Below are 24,686 nucleotides of genomic sequence, written 5' to 3' on the forward strand. Positions count from 1 at the left end.
TTACATAAAAAATCTACAGGAATAGAAAAGAAGAAAAAGACCAGTACCCAAATCTTAAGAGCAGTTGAACTTAGATGAGCTCTGGATGATTTTACTTTACAATTTCTACTTTTTTGTATTTTTAGGTATTCTTTGAAAAGTATGCTTTACTGAGTATTTGTAATTTAAAAAATGAGTTTGCATCTTATCTAAATAAAGACCAAAAGGATACATCAGGTACCCTGGTTAGCTTGTTCCTTCAACCTGTTTTTACCTCGTCAAACACCATGCCGATCATCTTAGGCATCGTGGTATGTAATGCTTTCGAGCTTAAAACAGATACTAGAATTCAGATATAGAACATTATTTTTGTCAATATTTATTTTTAAATAATCTCTAGAACAAAAGAAATTTAAAAACAAAAGGCTTAAAATGTATTAATACTTGCATGTTAATAATTTAATATTTTTCCCGAATGATTGCACAATGCTTAAATATAATTAAACAAAAAAGATGCAATAAAGTATAATCCCCCAACATTATCCCATAATCTGATTTTAAGTAAATATTACATTTGTAAGTATTTTATGCTCTTTTTTTAAAAAATATAGTCACTACTATATGTACTTGCTTTTATGTTACATAGCTTTTAATATGTAACTTAATCTCTGAGATATTATTTAGTTGAGAGGCCTCAGTTGATTAAACATAGATTTTCTTATTATAAAATCAGAAATGATAGTACTTGCTTGTAATAAGTGGAAAGGTTAACATTCATAAGCTTCATAATCTTTGAGCAGTTACATATATGCAAAATAATTACCGCAATTACTCTTAGATGATAGTCCTTGGTTTGAGAAAAAGTTTGGTTTGACATTTAGTAATTAAGCCTTATTGCATGATACTTCCTTGACTCAGCAAAGTCACATACAATATAAATCAAGTGTAGAGGACTTTGGTTTTTAAATGTTAAAAATATAATTGGAGCAGATAGGTACCTAAAATATGCTCTTATAATAGGAATTAAAAGCCATTTAGTAAGTGCACATTCATTTCCTATTTCATTACTAAATATTTAAGAGTTTTTCAGTTATGGCCTGTCTCACAGAGGAAGTATGATTATCTAAATATGCGCTTTTTTTTTTGATAAAGGAATTGCTTGCTCAACTCTGCTTTCTGTAAAACATTGCAAAATTGTGTGCATCTGCTAGTTAAAACCATGACATATAGCAGGCTAAAATGGAACAGAATTTGATTGCAGACCTGAAGCTGATTTTCTTGGTTTTGCTACCAAAACCATATCTTGCTAGAGTATGTTCAAGATTTTTTGAACAGTCCATGAAAGGTGACAGGGATGTTAATCTCCACTTCAGCCCGGGCAACTTCACTTAAGTCCTTGGCATTCAGAATCAGGAGATAAGCAGGCTTTTGTCCTGCTCCTGGGCTCACCACCACACTCAGAACTACACCTGTTTATCAGAAGTAAATAAGGCAACATTGAGTTTTTAAAAGCCCAAGCTATAGATTAAATGTCACTGAAATAATATAGGAGGTATTACATTGACAAATACAGAAAGCCATATGACCTGAGTTCTTTTTCTGACTCTTGTACCACCTGGCATGAGACCACCTAAAGAGGTCTTTTAAACTCTTTATATACCCTACCTACACTGTAAGCTCTAAGAAGGGAGTGTCATGTCTGTCTTGCTCACTGCTATATCTCAATATTCTATGACAATGACTACAGCATAGTAGGTACTCATTAAATACTTACTGAATAAATGGATCTGTTCTTATCTGTAACATAAAAATATAGCACCTGCTGTACATACTGTAAAAACTGTGATGATCAAATGAAAAGTGTGTATTAAAAGACTTTGAAAGTAGTAAGATATATGTATGGTTTCTAAGATTGATCTGGAAGCTGACTTCCTTCAAACAAAATGAGAATAATTTTTTTATAGTTTTGACTGGATATATAAAGTCATTTAGTGTGAAATGGCTTTACAATTCTTTATCTCATTTCTCTGTAGTTTTCCATATTTTAATCCCATAGACTGTAATCTGTCTCCCTGTCCCAGCCGAGAAGCAGTTAACTAACACTGATGATTTGCAATTTGAGTTACTGTATTTGAGTTGCTGGTGTGGCTCTGGGTCTTTTTCAAGCCCTAGCTTACTGAAAGAATGGATGAAAATGATTTACAGAGCTTCCTTCTCATTCTCTTGTATCTGCTATAATACTTAGAATTATAGCTTCTCTTCTTAGAATTACTATTTTTTAGAAATATGTCTTCATCAGGAAAGGCAAAAAGCTAGAATTCATGTTGCCATTTTTTCTTCCTTCTCTCCCTCATCTAGAGCAGACAGTGATGCTCCATCCTGACACCAAATGGTGCTTCGACATTTTTTTTTCTACTGGTAATCAACAAGACCTGATCAAAAGATGAAAATTCTTTTCAAATAAGTTTAATTATTCGGTACTGTTCTATTTATAGTATTAAGGATCTTTTTTTTTTTTTTTGAGAGGGAGTCTCGCTTTGTCGCCCAGGCTGGAGTGCGGTGGCACTATCTCCACTCACTGCAGGCTCCGCCTCCCGGGTTCACGCCATTCTCCTGCCTCAGCCTCCCGTGTAGCTGGGACTACAGGCACCCGCCACTGCGCCCGGCCAATTTTTGTATTTTTAGTAGAGACGGGGTTTCACCGTGTTAGTCAGGATGGTCTCGATCTCCTGACCTCGTGATCCGCTCGTCTTGACCTCCCAAAGTGCTGGGATCACAGGCGTGAGCCACCGGGCCCGGCCTAGGATCATTTTTTAGTATTACGGAATAATCAACCTTACTCCTTTCCTAATGAACTAACATACAGAACTGCAGTAAGAAGAATATTCAGACACAACAATTGCTTTCATTACCATCATCTTCTTCCAAGGCATCTGGGTGAGAAACAAAGATGGGTTCTGATGGGTATGAATCAGGCTCTTGCCAAACCCAAGTTTCTTTAGTTTTGACGTTCAGCTTACAGAGCTGTTTGTGAGAAAGAAAAAAAATCAATCAAGCAATCAGTCAATATGCTCTACCTGACTAGCATATACTCAAAGCACTGTTCAAATATTAGTAAGAAGGATTAATTACCCTATCTGGAACAAAGTGATTCAAGCCAAGTCCATACGCGTATGTGTAAGGTTTCCCACAATACTTCTGGTAATTGATTTGAGGAAACTCAAACGCTACGAAATAGAGCACATGCATAGGAAAACTCTTAATCTCTTTGAAGGAAACATTTGCTCACTCCCGTGTGAGGTTTCCTCTAGATCATCTCACCTTGGCGAGGCCCTGAAAAGAGAACCTCAGGCTCCAGCCAGATTGTCTCGTCACTGCACAGAATTGCAGTGGCAGTTGTATTGGGGAGCGTGATTAAATTCTTGCCAGTGTCAGCCTAGGAGAGAAGATAACAGAAACCTCAGTGAGCAGGAAAGAATTCAAACAGCCAGAAACGCAGACTTCCTAAGCCTTGGCTCCTGAGTTCTTTTTTAGGTCAACGTGCAGGGAGGAACTGCAGGAAGCTATAAATGACGGACCCTGGGATGTGACTGGGAAAGCTATCTGTGCCTGTGTCAGTCACTGGCTATGTATCACTGGGAAAGTCACATAACCTCTTAGGCCATCAATTTCTCTTCTGTAAAATGAGACCATCCTTGAAGAAAATTTAGGGCTCCCAAGAAAGGCCTCTGCAAAACAAAAAAACAAAAACCAAACAAAAATCTCAAAACCAATAATAATAATAGTTAATGTTTTTCTGCAGAACAACAAAGACTTCAACTGCCTGAGTGATGAAAGAATGTATATCTCTTTCACAGTTAGAATATGTTTTGATTTTGCTTGAAAAAAAAAATCCTTACAGTTATGTTGACAAAAAGAAAAAAAAAAAACCCACTGGACCATATGTTTACTAGGATCTCTTGTCACACACACATGATTTTTCTGATTGTTTTATAAAAACAATGGACACTATGAGATTTTTCTAAGCACATATCTACTTTTTAATAATCTCATCAAATACTTGACTAGATATTTTGTTCTAGACTCTATTCTTGGCATTCAGGATATTTTGGAGAGTGAAGTCCCTGTCCTCTTGAAGCCTACATTCTAGTTCAAGGAGAAATACAATAAATGTAATTAATAAATTTTATAACATACCACAAATGTGGTGAGAAAAAATAGAATAGAGGAAAGAAGATCAGAAATGTGAAGGGTAAATGGGTTAAAATTTGAATAGATGGTTAGGGTAGGTCTCTGAACAGGTGGCAGTGGAGACAAGACTCTTAGAAGATGAGAAATTTAGCAATGCACATATCTGGGGAAGAGCATTCAAGCTGAGAGAACAAATTGTGTGAAGGCCTGAGGGAGGAGGATGCTGAGTTTGTTTGAGGAGCATCAGAGAGTCCAGTGTGGATCCTATCGACTGGGCAAGGGGAGAGAATAAGAAAGGAAGGTGTAGAGGTCATGAGCCAGGCTATACAAAGCCTTGTAGGTCATTATGAGGACTTGATCTTTCTCTGTGAGTGAGTGATGGGAAGCCATTGGAGGGTTTCCAGCACAGGAGTGAGATGCTATGATTTATTTTTAGGGTAGACTTGTTAGTAGGGAGGATCCAAGAGTGGAATCAGGAAAACCAGTTTGTCTTGTAGTAATCTAGTTGAAAGAAAACAATGGTTCATACTAGGCCAGTAGCATTGCAGTTAGTGAGAAGTGGAAGAAGGGGAGGACACAGTCAAGAAGATTTCCTATTAAATAAGATATGGGACGAGGAAGAGGCATGAAAGTAAGAGAGGCATCAAGCATGACACCAAGGTGTTTGACCTGAACAAAGCAAGATTGATGTCACAACAAAGATGGGAACTACAGGTAGAGTAAATTTTTGGTGGGGGAAGATGAGAAGTTCAGGTCTTGTCTTATTAGACTTGAGATGTCTATTGGACATCCAAATGCAGATGTGGAGCTGGCACTAGCAGGTACGAACCTTGAGTTTAAGAAAAAGCTAAAAATGTAAATGCATAAGGCATGAATATTTAACAACAAGTGAGTGTAGAAATGGAAGATAGGAGAACCAAGGCCTTCCAACAAGATGAGGAATGAGAAGGTAGCTGGTTGGGGCAAAAATGTCAAGAGAAGGATTTTTTAAGAGCCTGATAAAACTGATCCATTGAAAAGGGTAGGAGAGTGGTAATCTAGGAAAGATGGGGAGAATTGGGAGAGTGATCTCCCTGAGAGGGTGAAGGAGGATGAAAGCGATCAATTCTGGATAGGAAGATGGATAACTCAGTGTATGAGTACAGCTGCTGGTGGGTGGCTAGACGTGGTGGCAAGTCTATGGTTCCTTTCTGATTTCTTTCATTTGTTTCAGAGAAAAAGGAAACATAGTCATCAGCTGCATCTGAGTGTGGAGGCGGGAAGTGGGAGATGGTAAAAGTTTAAAGAAAGAAGGTGTGGAATATTTAACTAGCAAAGTGAGAGAGTAAGTGAAGCAGGGAAATGTAGCAGAAAGATTTGTGGTCATGCATCTAAAATTGGACCAATTAACATGATTGTGCCTTGTCTGCATTTACTTGGGCCTCAGAGGTATAAGTATGGAGGGGGTGGAGAGTTGACTTTAACTAGAGTTGTGGTTTTGACAAGTGACTTTGATAAAGTAAGAAAAAGGCAAGGGAAACAAAGGTCTACATGAGAAAGTGATGTAATTGTTGACCGTAAAGCTTAAATTGAGTGAGGAGAGAAGGTAAATCCTCAACGGAGTGAGAGAGAATGAGAAAGTACTGTGTTCAATGGATTGGAAGTTCCTGGTGGAAATTGCAGTAGGGCAAGTGATGTTGAAAGATAAAAGGTCAGAGTGTGTCATGCTTGAAACTGAGATTATGGAAGGAGTATAGTCTTAAGTACTGGCAAGGTCGAGGGTATGAAGGATACACACACACACACACACACACACACACACACACACACACATCACTTGGCTATATGATTAGATAAAATGAGATGAAAACTTGGGGAATTTTAAGCGTGAATAGAGGGAACAATGATCTGAAAGCAGCAAAGAGGAAGGACACCTACCCCAACTCCAGGCTAAGTGGTAAAAGGGCTGTACCCTGTGCAGAGGAGAAACTGCTTCCACTGGAAATTACTGTTGGGGAGACTGGTGTCCTTAGGGGAGAGAGCCAGATTTTGGTTAAAAAAAGAAGGTGAAGGGAACATTCTAAGAAGAGAAGACGGGAGATTTTTCTGGTGGTGGACTAAGAATTAAAAGTAAATAGTGGAAGATTTTCAGAATAGGGAAAGGATAGGAGGTGGGAGCCAATAGAGGAGAAGATTCTGCAAGATTTTGTGAAATAAGGGACTCGAGGTACTTAGTGATGATGCTGGGAAGAAGTGAGGGGTGTGCACATGTATGCATATTTATGTACATGCATACAATAAGTACAAATGTCTATGTCTCTGTTTAATATATTATTTATGTGGTTTCAAGTTGAATTTGTTTACTTTGCTCTATTTTGCTTATTTTTCTTGTTAAATTAGATTTCCTGTTTGTTTGTTTGTTTCATGAGACGGGGTCTTGTTCTGTTTTGTTTGTTTGTTTGTTGAGACAGGGTCTTGTTCTGTTCCCCAGGCTGGACTGCAATGGCATGCAGCTCACTGTAACTTTAAACTCCTGGACTCAAGCAATCCTCCTGCCTCAGCCTTCCAAGTAGTTGGGACATAAGACCTTTCTATTTCTCTCTTCATTGCCAAACTTTAAAAAATGTACATTCAGTAACTGCTTCCAGATACTCAACTGTTTACCTTAAGAGCCCTGAAACCTGACTTCTGTCTCTCTCACTCTATTCCCTTAGAGATCACCAAACCTAATGCTTCATTCTTAGTCTTCAGCCTTTTCAACTTGTCTGTAGCAGTGAGCACCGTATAACCCTCACCTGCCCTCATCTTTGTGACATTACTCTCTCTTAGTGGGAACTAGGGCCTTCTGGTGGCTCTTGTTTCTTTTTCTGGCTTCTCTTGTTTCTACCATTTTCTACACGTGGGTATTTTCTGGAGCTACTATGCTTGGCTATCTTCTCTCTCAGTATTCTCTGGCTTTCAAATTCCTTATTTTTTAAATAAGCAAATTTTAAATGTTTCTTTTCAAAAACCTAAAGTATGATTTTCTCCCCACTAGCAGTCTCATCTCTCTATTTTTATATATTTTATTATCATTTCAATACCAATAATTATAGGCTTTACTTTTGTTTAAAAACCTTCACTGTCTCCCCATTACCAGTTCAATAAAGTACAGATTTCTTAGCCTGGCCTTAAAGCCTTCTAAGATTACAATGTACTTTTATAACTTTTTATCCCATTTACTCTACTACTTTTGCCTATGTTCCCACCAATTATAATAGCCAATTCTCTCTGCGTGTCTCCCTCTCCACTTCTCTGTCTGTCCTCAAACCGTTCTGTCTTCAGTTGTTTTGCCTCAATCCCATCTCCACCTGCCATATTACTGCCCATTGCAAATAACTATGTTCCATGAATCTCCCCTGCACTATCATCTGACTAGCTATTAATACATCAATTTATCCCTCCTGAGAGTACTACCCCTGTGCTGACATGCATGGCTATTTCCGATTCGCCTTCTTTCTCTGTGATACACTAGGTAATGGGCTCCATGAGAACCAGAAGTGTATTCTTTTATGTATCCACTGAAACAAAGAGTGTGATGCCTGTTGTAGTGGCTACTCAATAACTATTAGAAGAAAGAGGAGACAGATTAAATGATGTTAGACATTCGTTATCATTATTACAGTTCCCTATTCTGTAATTGGGTAATATTTCTTCGGGCAATGATAACCATACAGTTAGAAAAATCCTTCCTTTTTCTTTATTTTGAAATGTGAATATTTAAGTTAAGTGATCCTTTTTTATTCCCTTAATTTAAAGAAGATTGTGATTTTTACCATTACTAACAAAATAAGAGTTTACTGAAAAACTGACTCATCCATTTGGCGAGTATTTTGGGGACACTCAACTACATGTCAGTGATATGCTTCCTAAGGGAAAAGCAAAAATCCTTAAGGTACCTAGATTGATCTCTCTCCATGACCTTTCTTTGGAGCTCCAGACCCATGTATAGCAGCTGCCTATGGAATGCTTTGCTAAGGCTAGTGGGTACTTTCAAATTAACATCTGTAAAGTAAAACGTACTCTTTTTTCTACAAGCTAGCTCCTCTTACTTCTATTTATTTATTTGAGATGGAGTTTCGCTTTTGTTGCCCAGGCTGGAGTGCAATGGCATGATATCAGCTCACCTCAACCTCTGCCTCCTGGGTTCAAGTGATTCTCTTGCCTCAGCCTCCTGAGTAGCTGGGATTACAGGCATGCACCACCATGACCAGCTAATTTTGTACTTTTAGTAAAGACGAGGTTTCTCCATGTTGATAAGACTGGTCTTGTACTCCCAACCTCAGGTGATCCACCCGCCTCAGCCTCCTGAACTGCTGGGATTACAGGCGTGAGCCACCGTGCCTGGCCCGGCTCCTCTTACTTCTGTGTTTTCAGTTCAATGAATTATACCATCATTCACTCAACTGCTCAGGGTGGAAATCTTGAAGGCATCCTGAACTCCTTCCTCTCTCTTACCCCTCACATGTAATTAGACACCAACTGCTGTTGATTTTGCTGCCTAAATATTTCTCAGCTTTGCATCTTCATCTCTCAGTCACCATTTTCTTAACTCAGATACTTATTCCCTTTTATTTGCCTCATTGCATTAATCCTGTAATAGGGCTTCTAGCCTCTACTCTAGACTCTTCACTTTCCAGTCTGTCGTCCATGATGCTGCCAGAGTAAACTTTCTGAATCACAGATCTAATCATGTCCTAAAATACACTTAAAATACACACTTAAAATATTTAAATGGCTCCCTTTATTTATATAACACTCAAAGGCTTATGTAGCCCATTGCAATATTGCTCCAACCTATCTTTCCAGTCTCTCTGCCCAATACCCATCTTCCCTACACCCCTAAATAAACCAACCTCAGCAACTACTTTATATTTATAGATGAAATCTTGCATTTTTAACTCCTTCTTGCCTTTATAGAAGCCCTTTTGCCTGTCTGTAACTCAACCTCAATCTCCTCCCTCTTTCTCATTCTTCACAGAGCTTACAAACTTGCTTAAGAGCAGTGGTGTTTGGTTCTAAATTGAGTTTATTTTCTACGACACCATACCTAAGCCTTTGGTACAAAGTTTTACATTCCATGTAGCTGTTTCAATAACCCCTTTTGTGCAACCAGGGAGCAAATAGATATAAAAGAAAGCATATGTTCACATATCTATATGTTAGAATTATATTTTATTGATTTTTACTGGTATTTCCATCACACTGCAAATTCTAGATGTTACTCTGGTTATTCTAAAAAGATAGTCTCTAAATACAGGGAAGAAAAAAGTAGAAATAAAGAGATGACTGTCTATTGTTAGTAATGATTTTTAACCTCTAGCATTATTTTTCAGAAGATTTATAGAAAACCAAAACAATGAACTGATTTCCCTACGAGGGTACTTTTTGATGCTTCATCTCAAAATTATTTAAAGTATTTATATTATTGATAAAGTATCATAGGAATCAGTGGATCTGCACTATTCAGCGAGGAAGTATATTTTAAAGACAATTTTGTTGATACAAGAACAGCAGATTTAGAATCAAAAAACCTGGTTCTTATCCTGGCTCTGCTGTAGTTGCTTTTGCTAAGTCACATTACTCTTCGGAGCTTTAGTTTCATTTGTAAAATGAAGGAAGTTTAATTATTTTTAAAGCTCCTTCTAGCTCTCAAATTTCAAGACTTTATGTATAAACATGAGGCAGGAGGACAATTCCTGAGAGAGATGAAACATTCTGGTTAAATCTGAAATCTGTGGAGAAGCAGGTTACCTTGTCAATATTCAAAGGAAGTACGTATCTCCTAACTTCAGGTTGGGGAGCCTTTCTGGCATTTTTTTTCACTTCTTCCCAGTTCTCACGTAAATTGGCTAAATATAAGTAATTATAAACAAACTCAAATCTGCAAAAATAAAAAGTCAAACATGAGCACAGGCAATTACAAATAATTTTAGAGAGATGATTCATGCCTTTTTAAGCACAAGTGCCTGCCTGTTCTTTATTCTACAACCCAGAAACTGCTATTGAGCCAGGTGTATTAGATCATTTCCTCCTGCCCACACTGGATGAAAATAAAGAAACCGGCTTAATGGATTTGTTTAAGTAACAGCAGCTTTGAGATATTTTCTGTTCTGCTTTCCTGTCACCATTCTGTTTGTGTCTTTAGGGGCTGTTGTCTTTTTAGTGACTTGGCTAGTCTGAGAAACGCAAGCCTTTTTCTCCCTTCTCAGAGAGGATGGGGCTCAAGTTTCCCCAGTGATTTTGTCAAGTTTAAGTTCACCTCTGAGGTCACGGACTCTTTTGTTTTCAGGTGGGGTTCGTGGACCCAATTAGTTTTCAATCATTACCCATAGTTTTGATGTTCAGATTACCTAAACTCCCTGCTACTTTCTCAATTACATTTTTGACTCTTGCATACCTCTTGCTATTTTAGATGTGATTCCGATTGAGAGCAGCATCCCCATAAAAGCCCCTAATTTCCAGGAACAATGGGAGATGTCGCATTTATCCAGTATCCTTTCTTACCCTTTCCAGCAGCAGAGATCCACAATCAGAAACCCATTGTCTTCATAGGTGTTGATGTGATGGAAGAGGTTGAAAGGAGAAGTCCTGTATTTATTATTGAGGTACTTTTTCCTTTTTTTGTCAGCAATATGAAGCCAAACCTTGAAAAATGAGGAAAATATTTTGATGCATTTAAAAAGGAAAAAAGTGTACATTATTAAACACACCTTCTTCAGAATCACAAGCTCAACGAATATATCTAAGACTTACCCCCATGGTTTCATTGGACTCAAAGCAATCCATGTAGTTGGCTCCCCAAAGACTCCATGAAGAAAGGAACTTGAACAGGTTAATTTTGACTGGTGTCTCCACAAAAACGATATAGTTGGGAGTCAGACCAAAACTGTTCAGAAACACAAACGGGCTTGTGAATGAAAGGGCTGATTCTTAAGTCACAAACAAATTTGTATACATGCGGTATTCTCAGTTACAAGAATCAACAGTGCCTACATGAATTAATTATGTTTAAATTTAGTTTTCTGAAAAAAAAATTGTGATCAGGATTGATATCAAAGGTAGGCAAAGCAAATCTTTAAACTTGAGTTTTCCTGAAGATTCATAGCAGGCCTTCAAGTTACCTATGAACGTAAGATGGCTTGAATCGGTCACTGCAGGGGAATTGTACAACGATCTCTGACTTGCTTATTGGATCTTCCTTGTCTGAAATAAAGTGGTTTTAAAAGGCTTTGGAACAGCCTCTTATTTTTTTTAATACAAAGCATTTAGAACAGCTTATACAGGCAAAGAAACACATTTTGATTGTTTTAGAGAGGTTATTTTCGTTTTCTCCATCATTTGCACTTCTTAGTGAAATTTCATGTGACGCTTCAAAATCACCCAGGAAAATCCAAATAGCAGCAGATTTGGAAACGTGCATTCAAATAGGGTGTGGCAAGCGGAGTATAGTGGAGTCACATCTTGTAATAGCTGGAGGTGGGTTTTAAGTCAGGGGAGTAGGGAAAAAACCTCAGAATGGGCAAAATGCCTTTTGCAACATCTTAAGATGCCCAAAGGATATAGTTTAGATGGGTTTGTGTCAATAGCGCTGTGCAGTAATTCTTAACACACATTAAAATTTACTCACTAGTAAGTGAATGTCCTCAAACTTTAGTGTGCATCAGAATCACATAAAGAGCTTCTTAAAATACTGACTGCAGGCTCCACTCCCCCAATTTCTCATTCAGTCTGCCCTGGACAGGGCTCAAGATTTGTATTTCTAACGGTTTCCTAGGTGATGGTCTTGGTCCGAGAACTATACTTTAAGAACTGTACTAAATAATACTAAACAAAAATCCGTATACATTCAAATAATTCCATCATCAAGGTGGTGAACAATGAACCTGGCAATAAATGGAAAATGAATGGAGAATTCTTGGGTACACTCCTTTTTGCTGTAGTTTTTTTTTCTATAGTATTTATATGAGTTAACGGATTTGTTTGTAGTTTTGGGAAGTAAGCACAACATACTTAGTACACTCTCATATGTGTATGTATGCTATTATGCACACATACATGCTTATTTAATTTAGTTTTGCCTAGCACATGGATAAGTGCTCAATAAATGTTTGCTAAGTTTGAATCCAAATTGTATATGATCAAATCCATATATATATATTATGTATGTGTATATATGTATATATACACACTACATTTTTAAATTCTAGAAGAGAACTTGGACACTTGCTTTCTATATTTTCAAGTTGTCATCCTTTGATATGATGCCCTTGGGCATTAGGACCCTTATAGGGTAGGGGTGAGGGCAATATTTCTGAAATCTGAGAGTAATTTAAGTATGCACAAAATGCTATTCTGATATTCTGATCTTTCTCACAACACAGTAACCTTCTCACAATACAGATACTTGTTTTCAGAAGAGGACAGATTGGTAAACTCACCTGCTTGCAGTGGTGGGATCTTTACAATGTTGTAGGCAATTGAAAAATTTTTTCCAAAGCAATTACCAATATTGTAAACGGTTCCATCATTTTCAATGTGGGGGTGAGCAGTGGCTCCATTGACGGAGACGTAGTTGCAAAGATCAACCTACGGAAGTAAAGTGAATGTCCTCTCGTTGAGAGAAGGAAGATACATTATACCTTTGTCCCTAGGTCTGAGGTCACCACTACCCCTTGAACTCTCACCCTAAGTGCACGTTCTCTTTCTTCTCATCTCTCTGGATTCTACCCTCTTTCACCTTGAGGTCCCACCTTCATGCAGAACACACCGCCCCTCATGTGTCTGAATCTGGAGTTACCTGTGACATCTCTTTATCTGATGTGTACTATACAAGGCTCTGGTTAGTTACTTTTAGTATATGCAGATTGACCTCAAGCCGTAAGTTTGCGTCTTCAGACTTTTTTATACACTTATTATTGTATTAGATTTAATTGTATAAAATTGCTAATATCCAAAAATTGTTGATTTCAAAAAATGGCAATTTTGTATGATACTGTGTAAATACCAACTATGTGTCTTGCACGCAGTACTATATGAGTTTGGAACTGAAAGGGACTTCAAGCTTCATGTAGTATAGAAAGTCTTAATTTAAATAGACTTTAGGAGAACCATGGATCTCTTTTAATTAAATATAAACATTTCAGGCAAAACATTCAGCATTTAATTCAATTTTATGTCTCATAAGAAGTTTAGAACTGCAAATGTAACACAAATCTCTGTTTGCAGAAGGATAAATTGAGGTCTCAGAGAGATCAAGTGTCTTGTTTAAGGATAAAGAACTAGATAAATCAGCACTAGATTTCTACCTGGGACCTACTTGGTAAAGATTTATTGAATGAATAATTAATGGAATATATATTTATAAATTATTTCCAATTAATTTGGGGGATTTTTTTAAAGCATAGGACATTTTAGCACACTTATTTAAATAATAAGCAAGATACTCATTTATTCAATCAATCATTTATCAAATGCTCTGGGCTTTCACTATGTGCCAGGTACTGTACTGTACCAGGGCCCAGGAAAGAGAAGATCTTTGCTTTCAAGAACTTCATTCTAGACTTGTGCTGTTCTATTAATATAGTGACCACTAATTTTTAGATAGAACTTCAAATTCAGCTCCTCAGTCACATTAGCTACATCTCAAGTGCTTAATAACACCGGGATAGCACAGTTATAAAGCATTTCCATTATTGCAGAAAGTTCTATTGGCAGCACTGCATTAGACCAATAAGCTGGCATAAAGCACTGCGAGTGTGCAATGGCGTCATAGAGAAGCACCATCTAGTCCAGACCGAGGGATTAGGCAGTTTTCCTGAGAAACATGACTCCAAGTAATGTTTGAAAGGTGAGTAGAGTTAGCCAAGTGGAGCAGGATGACAGTGTGTTCTGGGGAGTGGGAATCCTAACGTAAATGCCTACTGTAAATGCATAGACTTGTGAAATAATGTGTGCTGTTTGGCAATTACTAGTCATTTAACCTGGCTACCATGAAGAGCATGCATAGAGGAGGGGAAATAAGAGTGGGCCAGACACAAAGACCTTCACTTGGACTTTATTTGGGAAGTTATGGATTCCCTAGGTGGAGTAATAATTTCATATTTACATTTTAAAATTTCCTACTGCTGCCTTAAATAAATTGTATTTAAGGGAATCAGTCTGGAGGCAAAGGCACTGGTTAATAAGAGTAAACAATAAAAAATTTCACATTTTTAAAATTTTAAAATTACATTTTACACTGCTAGTAACAATGGAACCTGACCCCTTCCTAATAAAGTCTACTCTGGAGCCATACCATAGCTTCTATATTTCTAATTAAAATACCATGTAATTGTAATACAGATGCCCTGTTAAAGTCAAAGGAATGACTTAGAAACTCAGGTTTTGTTCTTCTCTAAAGGAGCTACACTCACACTTGTGCATGGTTACATACACAGTATAAACAAGAAAGGGGAGTATATGTTAAGACGCAGTAAATAGTCTGTTGAGAATTATAGATCAACTTGTGCTATTGAGACTCAATGTTGAGACTATTTTTTTTCTTCTTATTTTTACCAGTACTGCGTTTGTGGTTCTGGCCTTCAATTTCACCTCTTGGTCTCCCAGCTATACTGTATCTCTTTTACCTTCCCATATAGCTCACACATGGCTCCCCAAATAAACATCTTGAAGTATAGCCCTACTCATACTACTTCTTTGAGCAAAAACTTTCAGTAGCTTCCCATTAGCTTCCCATTAGCTAAACAACATATTCCAAATGTTTAGCCAATTCTTCAAGCTTTTAGTTTCATCCTACCCTGACATTAACTACTCTAGGCAACCAGTTCTCCACTGGGAGTGTTATTGCCTGCTAGGGGAAGATATGGAAATGTCAGGAGCATTTTGGGTTAGTACAATGATTGAAAACATGACTGGTGTTTAGTGGATGAGGTCAGGGATGCCAAACCTCTCCCATGTGTGGGGATGTCCCCATAATGATGAGTCACCCCCTGCCTAATGTCATACTAGTACCTCCACTGAGAAATGCTGCAAGTCTAGTCAAAGGACATTGTTCTCCAGTTTTCACGAACACCTTCTACCTCTATGCCTTTGATCACCTTACCCTCTCCGTCTAGCATATCCTTCCCCTAAATTCCCTGAAGTCATACCTCTCGTTCAACTTCCAGCCCAAAACCTTTCCCTTTAAACCTTCTTTCACCTGTCCCACCTTGCATTGCCAACTATTTCCAGAAGTTATTCCTTGAGTATTTGTGCTTTCTTAAAAGATTTTCCTTCTTAAAAGACTCATCATATTCTTTGTCCTATTACAGTTATATATTTCATTTCTCCACCTAGACATTAAATCACCTGATTATAAGAGCAATGCCTTGTAAGTAGGTGTATCTTAATAAATATTGGTTCAAAATGTGTATCTAAGGACTGCTGCATTGAGATTCCCTAAGTTCTCAGTAAAATTTGTCACTTCCTAATATTGCTGAAATTTTGTTCTATGCTATTTCATTCAAGATACAGCTTTATTTCTCATAAGAAGTATCTATAAGAAGGGGCAAATTAGTGCAACATACTTACCTAGAACCATAAATAGCATGATTTTCAGTATCAGTAGCTATAATTTCTTGAGCACCCAGTATTTACCAGGTTCATGCTAGCTTATAAAAGCTATGAAAGACAGGGACCATGTTATCCTACTCATTGATCTATCCCTTGCATCTAGCATAAATTCTGCATATGGAAAGCACTCAATAAATATTTATGTCATGAATGAATGAATGAATATATTAGGCATTTTATATGGGTTTTCTCCAATCCATGTAAGTGTTTAAAAATTTATAGATGAAGAAACGATGTTTGTCCTATGTCAAATAGCTAGTCATTGTTGACAACGCTAGGATTTGAAACTTAATCTGGCTCTCATGTTCTTTTCACCAAATTGCACCAATTGCAGGAAAGCATCATAGACAGAGGCAATCAGTGCAGTCCATTTGGAGCTTAGAATGGTCATTCTGTGTGTCCTCATCAAGTCAGAATCAAACATTCACAGCATGAATAATTTATGTTGATTTAATTTTAAGTTCCAAATTCTAAATTCCTGAACATCACCTAGCACTGTGTCCTACCTGCTTAATTGTCTCCAAGGTCTCTGGATTAATCTTTGTAATAAAGTTGGTCTCTGTGCAAGCGTAGTAATCTTCCCCCACTGGGTAGACATTAACAAGGGCATTGTCGGTAACCTCCACTCCTCGAAAGTAAGAAAAAAACCTGTAGAAGCAAATGAATTTTTCAGTCCAGTAATTTTCAAGCCATGAGAGAAAAAGGGCTAATGTAAAATGTCTTGAGTAACATTCAGTTTGGGTTCAGTAACCTGGAAAATATATTCTTGCAGGGATCTGGGAAAGCACAGGTGCCAAATTCTGTTATGACGATCCTTTTCTCAGTCATTGCCCGTACGTAAGCATCAGTGCGGATGAACCTGAAGGACATTGAAACATAAGGAAGGGTATAGACAGGAGCAATCCGTACAGCCCATGTGGAGCTTCGAATGGCCATTCTATGTGTCTTCATCAAGTCACAATCATAAATGCACAACATGAAGAATAAAGGGTTTTATTAGCTCACTTTCTTGGGGTGACCAAGCAGGGCAGACACAATGTCCCACGAGTTTACATTTCTGTCTTCTAAACCTCACATATGAGGAAATTGAGGTTCAGAGGAGTTAAGTGGTTGGCATATGTAGCCAAGCTGGTTTAGAATCCTAGTTGGTCAGAGCTGGACAGCATGAACTTTCTGTATCACACCATGCAGCCCTGGGGGAAGTTCACATAGGACCCCCACCCCCGTCACCTACAACCTGTCAACCTAAACTTACTGGGGAAATTCCACACATGGTGTGCTGAATTATATTCTTCTCAATCTCTCTCTGTCTCTTTTATGTTTTTCTTCAATTTCAACATTTATTTTGTTTTAAAAATTAAGTGTTCTTGAATTTTACCTCTTGCCCAGACAGGTCTTAGAGTAGATAGCATACCTTGTCCAGGATTTCTCATGTGGACAGCCAGTTACAATCTGATTTTGTACTTATATTTATTTATTTGAGACAGAGTCTTACTCTGTCACCCAGGCTGGAGTGCCGTGGCGCAATCTCTGCTCACTGCAACCTCTGTCTCCTGGTTTCAAGCTATTCTCTTGCCTCAGCCTCCCAGGTAGCTGGGACTACAGGCATGCACCGTCACGCCTGGCTAATTTTTCTGTATTTGTAGTAGAGACAGGGTTTTACCATGCTAGCCAGGCTGGTCTTGAACTCCTGACCTGAAGTGATCCAGCTGCTTCGGCCTCCCAAAGTGCTGGGATTACAGATGTGAGCCAACACGCCCAGTCACACTTTTATGAAGAAGAAAGAGTGCCCTGGTCTGTCGAAGGTATATGAAGCTTTATCTGAACTCCACACTAAGCTCTCCTGGCTACGTTTCTGCTTGGCATCATCTGTTTCTCTTCTATTATCACACAACTTGTCCTGCTTCAAGTCCCCTTTCACTGTTTCTTTATAGGTCTTGTCAAAATGCCTGAAATCTGTGGTGATCAACAAAGCCACTAATAGGCTTGAACGTGAAAGCAGAAGACAAAGTATTTGTTAATACTTCGTTAACAGGGGTTTCCTGGAATGACGATTTAGGGCTTCAATAATCTCTTGTTTTCAGAAAACTTCTCTTTCTGGTATCATTGTGACATGCTCTGTCCTTCACTACTTCGTGGCAGCCTCCCATCCTCTTACCAGTGGCCTTTCCAATTTTATAAAAAGAAAAAGGAATCAAGATGGCCAATAGTTTAATAATAATAACAAGCATCACAATAGCTATTATTATGAAGTGCTTTGTGTGTGCTAGACACTGTGCTCTCATTTAATGCTTGTAATGAACGTATGAGGTAGATTCTATTATTTCTCCCATTTTACTAATTATAAAACCAAGAATTGGAGGTCAACATCTTGCCAAAGGTTACCCCAGGCAAGTCATGTCTGTTGAATACAGGGTATAAAGCCATGCATGTTGGACCCCAAAGCCCTAGGCTTTAGCTTCTCCTTTATTCCATGATAGTGTTCCCTCGTGTCCAGGCAGACACACTGGCCCAGGTACATTCTGAGAAAGTGCGTATATAGGTTGCCTCCTGGGTCCAGAGGTTAAAACTCACATGGGAGGAGGAGCTGAGGTAGGCCCTACTTAGGGGAGGAGGAGGGGCACGGAGTGCTGCTTTACCTTCTGTGGTATGTGACGTGTCCTTCTTTGAAGTCAAACTTGTGCAGGAGGGCTTGCCCATCAAACAGGTGGTAAAATGGCTCAGATCCAACTTCAAAGAGTCCTGGCCCACATCGAAGGAGACTGCCGGTGAGCCACAGGGGGATCCTGCCTGTGATGAGGGGAGACAGAACGTTGCTTCTTATCCCTGCCTTGGGCTGGGCTTGTCCTTGGTAAGGCAGAGTGTATCCGCAGCCTGATTGGGCAGCTTCTTCCTCACAGTGCTGGCAGTGATTTTTCATTCCCAGCCCTCGCGCTGGACAGCACTGAGAAAATGTCTGCTGACTTGACTCTCCTTCACTAGGAGACCACACCGTGGGAAATGTGGCGAGGCCCCAGAGTGTGGTTAAAGGTTTGGAAGGAGTGAGGGAGAAGCATCTTGAGAGGACAGGGACTCTCCACCTAGATCTCCCCAAACACCAATCCATTTGCCTTTTGCCATCTCATTTTTAAGAAGATTTTCAAATTTCTTGATATATTTTAGTAGAGTGAGGAGTAGAAGGATGGATTAAGAACGGGAATAAATATATTTTAAAAAGATGTGTCTATAGAAAAAAACTTTTAAATGAATAAACAGGGCCGGGCGCGGTGGCTCAAGCCTGTAATCCCAGCACTTTGGGAGGCCGAGACGGGTGGATCACGAGGTCAGGAGATCGAGACCATCCTGGCTAACACGGTGAAACCCCGTCTCTACTAAAAAATACAAAAAACTAGCCGGGCGAGGTGGGGGCGCCTGTAGTCCCAGCTACTCCGGAGGCTGAGGCAGGAGAATGGCGTGAACCTGGGAGGCGGAGCTTGCAGTGAGCTGAGATCCGGCCACTGCACTCCAGCCTGGGCGACAGAGCGAGACTCCGTCTCAAAAAAAAAAAAAAAAAAAAAAAAAAAAAAGAATAAACAGGAATCCTGGCTCTTTAAAATCTAGAGCTATATCCCTCTGTGAGTGTGAGCTACTGCTCACACTCACAGTGAACAGGATTAAGTTCACTGTGACCATTGACATTAAAAGAGAGATCATTTCTCTTGACATCAGAGCAGTGATCTGGGACCCCCTTCCATACCTGAGTAGTCTTCCTCACCCCTAGCCTCATGTGCTCCTCCCTCCCCCGTCCCCCCTTCCCCGGCTCCCATGCCTCCGTCCCCTCGACGGAGATCTGCTGTAGCAGGAAGTCCACAGGGTTGGATGTCAGGGACCTGACTTCTGGTTTAGGATCAGCTCACATGTCATCTCTGGACCTCAGTGTCCTCATCTGCAAAATGTGGGGTACCCAAGAGAGTCCTTAAGGCCTCTCAGCTTTCACAGTTAGGTTTGTCCCTAAAAACCCAGGTAGATTTATCCTTTGAGAAGGGCAGTGCTTGACAGTGTTTCCTTGATTCTTACCAGTGAATTTTTTCAAGCAAATGGATTATTTCCTATAGCTAATAATGATACTGATAGTAATAATTACTGTCTATTGATCACTTTGTGTTGGATATTGCATGAATCATTCTATTTACATTACTCCACTTAATTTTCACAAAATCCTTAGCTTTTGTAGATAAGGGAATTGAGGCTCAGAATGTTGAAGTAACTTAGAGGATTCACAGACAGTGAAATGATAGTTAGGTTTGCATTACATCTGCCTCCCAGCAGAACCAACATTTCTCTAATAAAATGGGCATGAAACCCACCACCCTTTCACATTCCCAGGTGCTTGTCACTGGACCTTCATTTATTCAGACACCTATGGAACAGATATTTATAGGACATTTACTATGTGCCAGGCACTGAACTAGGCACTGACAGTTTGAAGATGACAAAGGTGTAATCCTGATCCTTACGGAATTCCAATTAGGTAGCGTTTTTCTACCTTAGAGAAATAAAGTAAAGGCAAATGAAAGAAAATGGGTTCTTGCTATAAAAAGCCCAAACCACCTGATCTCTCTCCCTGTGACCCACAGGGGGAGTCTGCATTGAGAGATGCCAAGGAATAGGAAGCCAGAGAAGAGAGACTTTGACATAAAAGAGGATGGTTTAAAGATGGGCGAGACCAACCTGTTACATGAGCCGTGAGCGGCGAGGACAGTTCCTCCACAGTTTCAAACAGTTTCTTGTAACCACCAGCAGGATGCTCGACCCTGAAATAGTGGAAGAATAAGGAAGAAGCCCATGTTGACGCTCCAAGTCTGCAGAGATAGAGGCAGAGCTGCAGGAGACAAGGCACTCTAGGGCTGGCTCAAAGCCCGTTCTCTTCTGCCAGTCTAGTTTCAGCCGGTCGGTCGGTCGAGGGGACGGAGGCATGGGAGCCGGGGAAGGGGGGACGGGGGAGGGAGGAGCACATGAGGCTAGGGGTGAGGAAGACTACTCAGGTATGGAAGGGGGTCCCAGATCACTGCTCTGATGTCAAGAGAAATGATCTCTCTTTTAATGTCAATGGTCACAGTGAACTTAATCCTGTCCTCTGCAGTTTTTCCTTACTTCGGAAGACAAATCAATCAATCCTACTGCCATCACTTCACTTCCTAAAATTTGTTACTAAACAGGGTCCTTCCCACAGTATTCTCTCACCCTATCAACATGCTCAGCTCACTGCGTCATTCATTTTCTTGCCTCAAGGAGAGACTCATTTATCTCCTTCCTAGGGGTTGGGAGATGACAGCTTTTTGGGTCGGGTACCTCATCTTTCATTATTCACTCATATTATACCATAATTTTTCCCCATGATCTCATTTTTCTACCAGTCCCCAAGACCTACAGTACTTTTTCATATAGTCAGACCAGGAGATTCAGGTTCTTTATTTTTGTTTATTTTCTACCTCCTCTGTTCAGTTTCATTTTATAACTTAAAAAAGTGGAATCTCTGACCAGACTCAATTATAATAATTACCTTTTACTCAGCAATTACTATGTCCTGCATACCATAAAAAGAACTTTGCATGGTATTAGCTCTTTTAAATCTCACAGTAACATAATGGAGTAAAAGCTATTGTGACATCTTTCTATAGACTTAAAAAGTTAGGTAATTTGTCCAAAGTCACATGCTAGGAAATGACTGGGCAAGAAGTGGAGCCCGAGTCTGTCTGAAATCCCCATACTCAAGACTGCTTCCAAACCCTGGGCTAAGTCACACAAATCCCCCATAATTTGGACCTGAATTCTAGAGAGTTGCTTTAATACATAAGCAGGAAAAAATGTCCCCACCAAATTTTAAGGGTCTTTCCTAAACAGGTCGTGAATCAATGCCTTCTCTTCAGGAGCTCTTGAAATAGCACATTTATCATGAATCCACTAAGGTGTTTTTAAAAAGTCTCCCAGAAATACTTACTGGATAGACATTTTCTTCCAGTTCAGGATCCAGAGTTCTGGCACCAACTGCAGAATGAAGAAGCAAGTTCCCAGCCAGGGGCCTTTTTATGCCTTCTAAATCCCCTAAAAGGAGCTATGGCTTTGGGAGCCCTTTCCCACCCCTTCAGCTGAGGGAGGGGGAACAGAAGTTGCTTTCAGCTCTCAGATCCTCCTGATGCTTGAGCTTTATTTGGGCTTGCTGTTCCCATAACAGTTATTTGGCTGTTTTCCAGAGACCTCAATCCTTCCCAAGGAGAATGAGAACAGATTAGAAAGAAAGGACCCGGGTGGGAGTGGCCAGCATCAGGCCTGAGCTGATCCCAGTCACCCCACTGGACCTTGGCACCGTTCTCTGGGGCCCACCTCCCTGTAATGCCTCTGTGCCTTCATTCTCACCCTCATTCATTCACTCACTTATGTTTAAAAATATCTATAAACATACTATCTATGAACCAGACAGAGATGGGTATTGTGCCTGTCCCTGTCTTCACAGGTCTTATAACTCTGTAAGAGTTACAGGAAACAAACTATTCAACAACTTTTGATTAGTGCTGAGATTGGAGAAGTATAGAATGTTATGGAAGCACATTGTGCACCTCTAACCCTCTCTGGCCACCTTATTGATAGCATTCAGTACCAATATTCTTCCAACCAGGTTGAGGACTTTTGATTTGCTGAGAATGAAATTCTGCATATCTTTGCTTGTCACTTATGCCTGTCTGTTCTCTGCCTGACCTTATTGTCCATTGGTATATATTTGGCACTCAGAGAGTATACAGCACTAATTCATTCATATCTCCACACTCTTTCATTAAGTCTCAGTTGTTTGCCAGCACAGACATGGTGCTGCCCAAAGAAGTCCTTGGAAAACAGGCAAGATATATACTATGCCAGCTGACAACCTTAATATTTTTTGAGAAACTCATTAACAATTTTAAATTCAGTTAGTAGTTATGGCTACTTACCCTAGGGGTCTTCTTCAACAAAACTGTATAACAATTAATCCAAGTGCTTCCCAAGATATAAAACAATACTTCATTTCCTTACAGTGAGGGCATAGGCATGTGATGGGCTCCACCCATTAGGGACAGTGGTAGAAGTCCTAGTGGTAGCACCTGGGGATCAGCTTCCATAATATCTCTGCCCACCCAGGGAAATTGTAGTGTCTCCATTCCACCGTGGAGCCTAGAAAATTGTTACTGGCTGGGTAGCCTCCAAGCTCCATCCTTTAGCCATCCCAGAGATTCTGTTACCTCCCTAATATTTAAAATATTTGCATTCTGCTTTATTAGAGTTAGTTCCATTATTTGCAGCTAAGAACCCTATGCCTATAAAATGATGGTAGTATAAAATACTACCATCACTTTTTTGGGGGGTATAATCACTTTTGTTGAGTCTTGGAGAGCTAGAAGGGGAGATTAATATCTATCTTTGCACGTTAAAAGACCTATTTCCAAAATACTTCAAATAAGAAACTTCTCCTCAAAGTACAAGGATAATCCAAATCTTCTTAAACAGCAATAAAAAAATAAATTTTTATTTATAATTAAAGCAAATACTTCTGTATCATAAACACAATATTAAACTTCAATAAATATATTGCTAATTTGGAGTGAGCATTTATTTGCACAATACCATATATACATTTTTTTGCTATGAGAATGCTTTATTAGGCAAAACCACATACTATGAAAGTGCTTTAAAAGGCAACAGGAGGAGATGTGAAGACACAAAGAACAAGGGCATAGTGACACATGGATATTAGAACACACCATGGTAACAATCCACACTGCTTCCACCCTTTACCCAGAAAAGGAAGGATCTAGGCCACCTCCTCCTCATCACTGTAGGATGCTGTGGTACCACCCAGGAAGAATATTGATACTAGCATTAGGAAGCTCCAGGAAAAAAAGGAAGTATCTAAGCTGAGACAGGATAAATATATAAAAGTTAGCCAGTCAAAGGGCAGGTAGAAGAGTTCAGGCACAGCTTGTAGAATTTACAAAAGTCTAGAGGCTAACGTAAGGTGGGAAAATAGCTAGAGATGAAACTGGACTAGAGATAATCATAGGCCAGATTGTGTAGAACATCATAAACCACGTACAGAAATCCAGACCCTTGTCATGAGAAGAGGGGAATCACTGAAATATTTTATTCAGAGGAGTGACGTGATCTGATTTGCATTTTAGTAAGACCACTTAGACTGCATTGTGGATAATATACTGGAATGGGAGATTTGGGCAAGACACTTTAAAGGGAGGCACAGATCAAACAAGTGGAGATAGCTATTATAAGCAGGTACACTGAGGGATGGATAGGAATAGTCAAACTCAAGAGATACTTCAGAGGAAGCCTAATCTAACTCTGGCACTGGTAAATGTGTTGGGGAAATAAAAGGCATAAAAAAGGATTACCAGTAGGTTTCCAGTTTCTGGTACAATTCATTGAGATAATGCACACTGTGTGTGTGTGTGTGTGTGTGTGTGTGTGTGTGTGTGTGATGTTTCAGGGATACAGAGAAAATGAATTATGATTGTGATTTGAACTTATTTATTAAAGGAGAAAATCCTCGGGGCCTGTAATCATTTGAGAGCCTAATAGGGAGGCTGAATGAGTTAGCATCTGAAGGATAAGCTCAATGTTGACACAGAAAAAAGATGGAGGTGGCATTCCTAGGGAAAGATGCAGAGTGAGAGAAGGCAGAGGAATGAGCATGTTAGAAAGACTCTCCTGCAGCATTTTTGTTGTATTTTATTTTCTCAGCAGAGTCTCTTCTCTTCGAGAAGAGCTACAGGCCATGTTGTCATACCTGTACATTGTCAGTTCATTGGAGAGAAATTCCACTAATATCCAGATCCAGCAGCTTTTTAAAAGTTTCACCTCTC

General features: G+C 39.4%; 1 protein-coding gene across 3 annotated transcripts; it reads right to left on the reverse strand.

The window, feature by feature from the left end:
• Positions 1-342: 342 nt before the first annotated feature.
• On the reverse strand, positions 343-24,686 carry RPE65 (retinoid isomerohydrolase RPE65). 3 transcript variants are annotated; one of them, XM_050804639.1, is made up of 14 exons: positions 21,782-23,305; positions 20,512-20,594; positions 18,441-18,591; positions 16,553-16,660; positions 16,308-16,449; positions 12,630-12,777; positions 11,313-11,394; positions 10,945-11,077; positions 10,696-10,835; positions 9,943-10,072; positions 3,301-3,415; positions 3,112-3,206; positions 2,892-3,003; positions 343-1,448 (listed from the first exon to the last, which is right to left on the reverse strand). In XM_050804639.1, exons 1-14 carry the CDS (start codon positions 21,790-21,792, stop codon positions 1,297-1,299), a joined length of 1,602 nt encoding a protein of 533 aa, XP_050660596.1. In that variant the 5' UTR covers positions 21,793-23,305; the 3' UTR covers positions 343-1,296. The 3 variants fall into 3 exon arrangements, with proteins under 3 accessions (XP_050660596.1, XP_050660607.1, XP_050660601.1); XM_050804644.1 differs by lacking the exon at positions 21,782-23,305 and adding an exon at positions 24,611-24,686 and having other exon boundaries at positions 1,126-1,448; XM_050804650.1 differs by lacking the exon at positions 16,553-16,660.

The sequence above is a fragment of the Macaca thibetana genome, chromosome 1 (genome assembly GCF_024542745.1).
Source record: "Macaca thibetana thibetana isolate TM-01 chromosome 1, ASM2454274v1, whole genome shotgun sequence".
In the NCBI taxonomy this organism is placed as follows: Eukaryota; Metazoa; Chordata; class Mammalia; order Primates; family Cercopithecidae; genus Macaca; species Macaca thibetana.

Coding starts and splice junctions, on each gene's coding strand:
- RPE65 (XM_050804639.1), bottom strand. Junction 11,078..11,312: donor AAGCCATCTTACGTTCATAG/GTAACTTGAAGG, acceptor GTTTCTGAACAG/TTTTGGTCTGACTCCCAACT. Junction 10,073..10,695: donor GATCTCTGCTGCTGGAAAGG/GTAAGAAAGGAT, acceptor TTATTTTTGCAG/ATTTGAGTTTGTTTATAATT.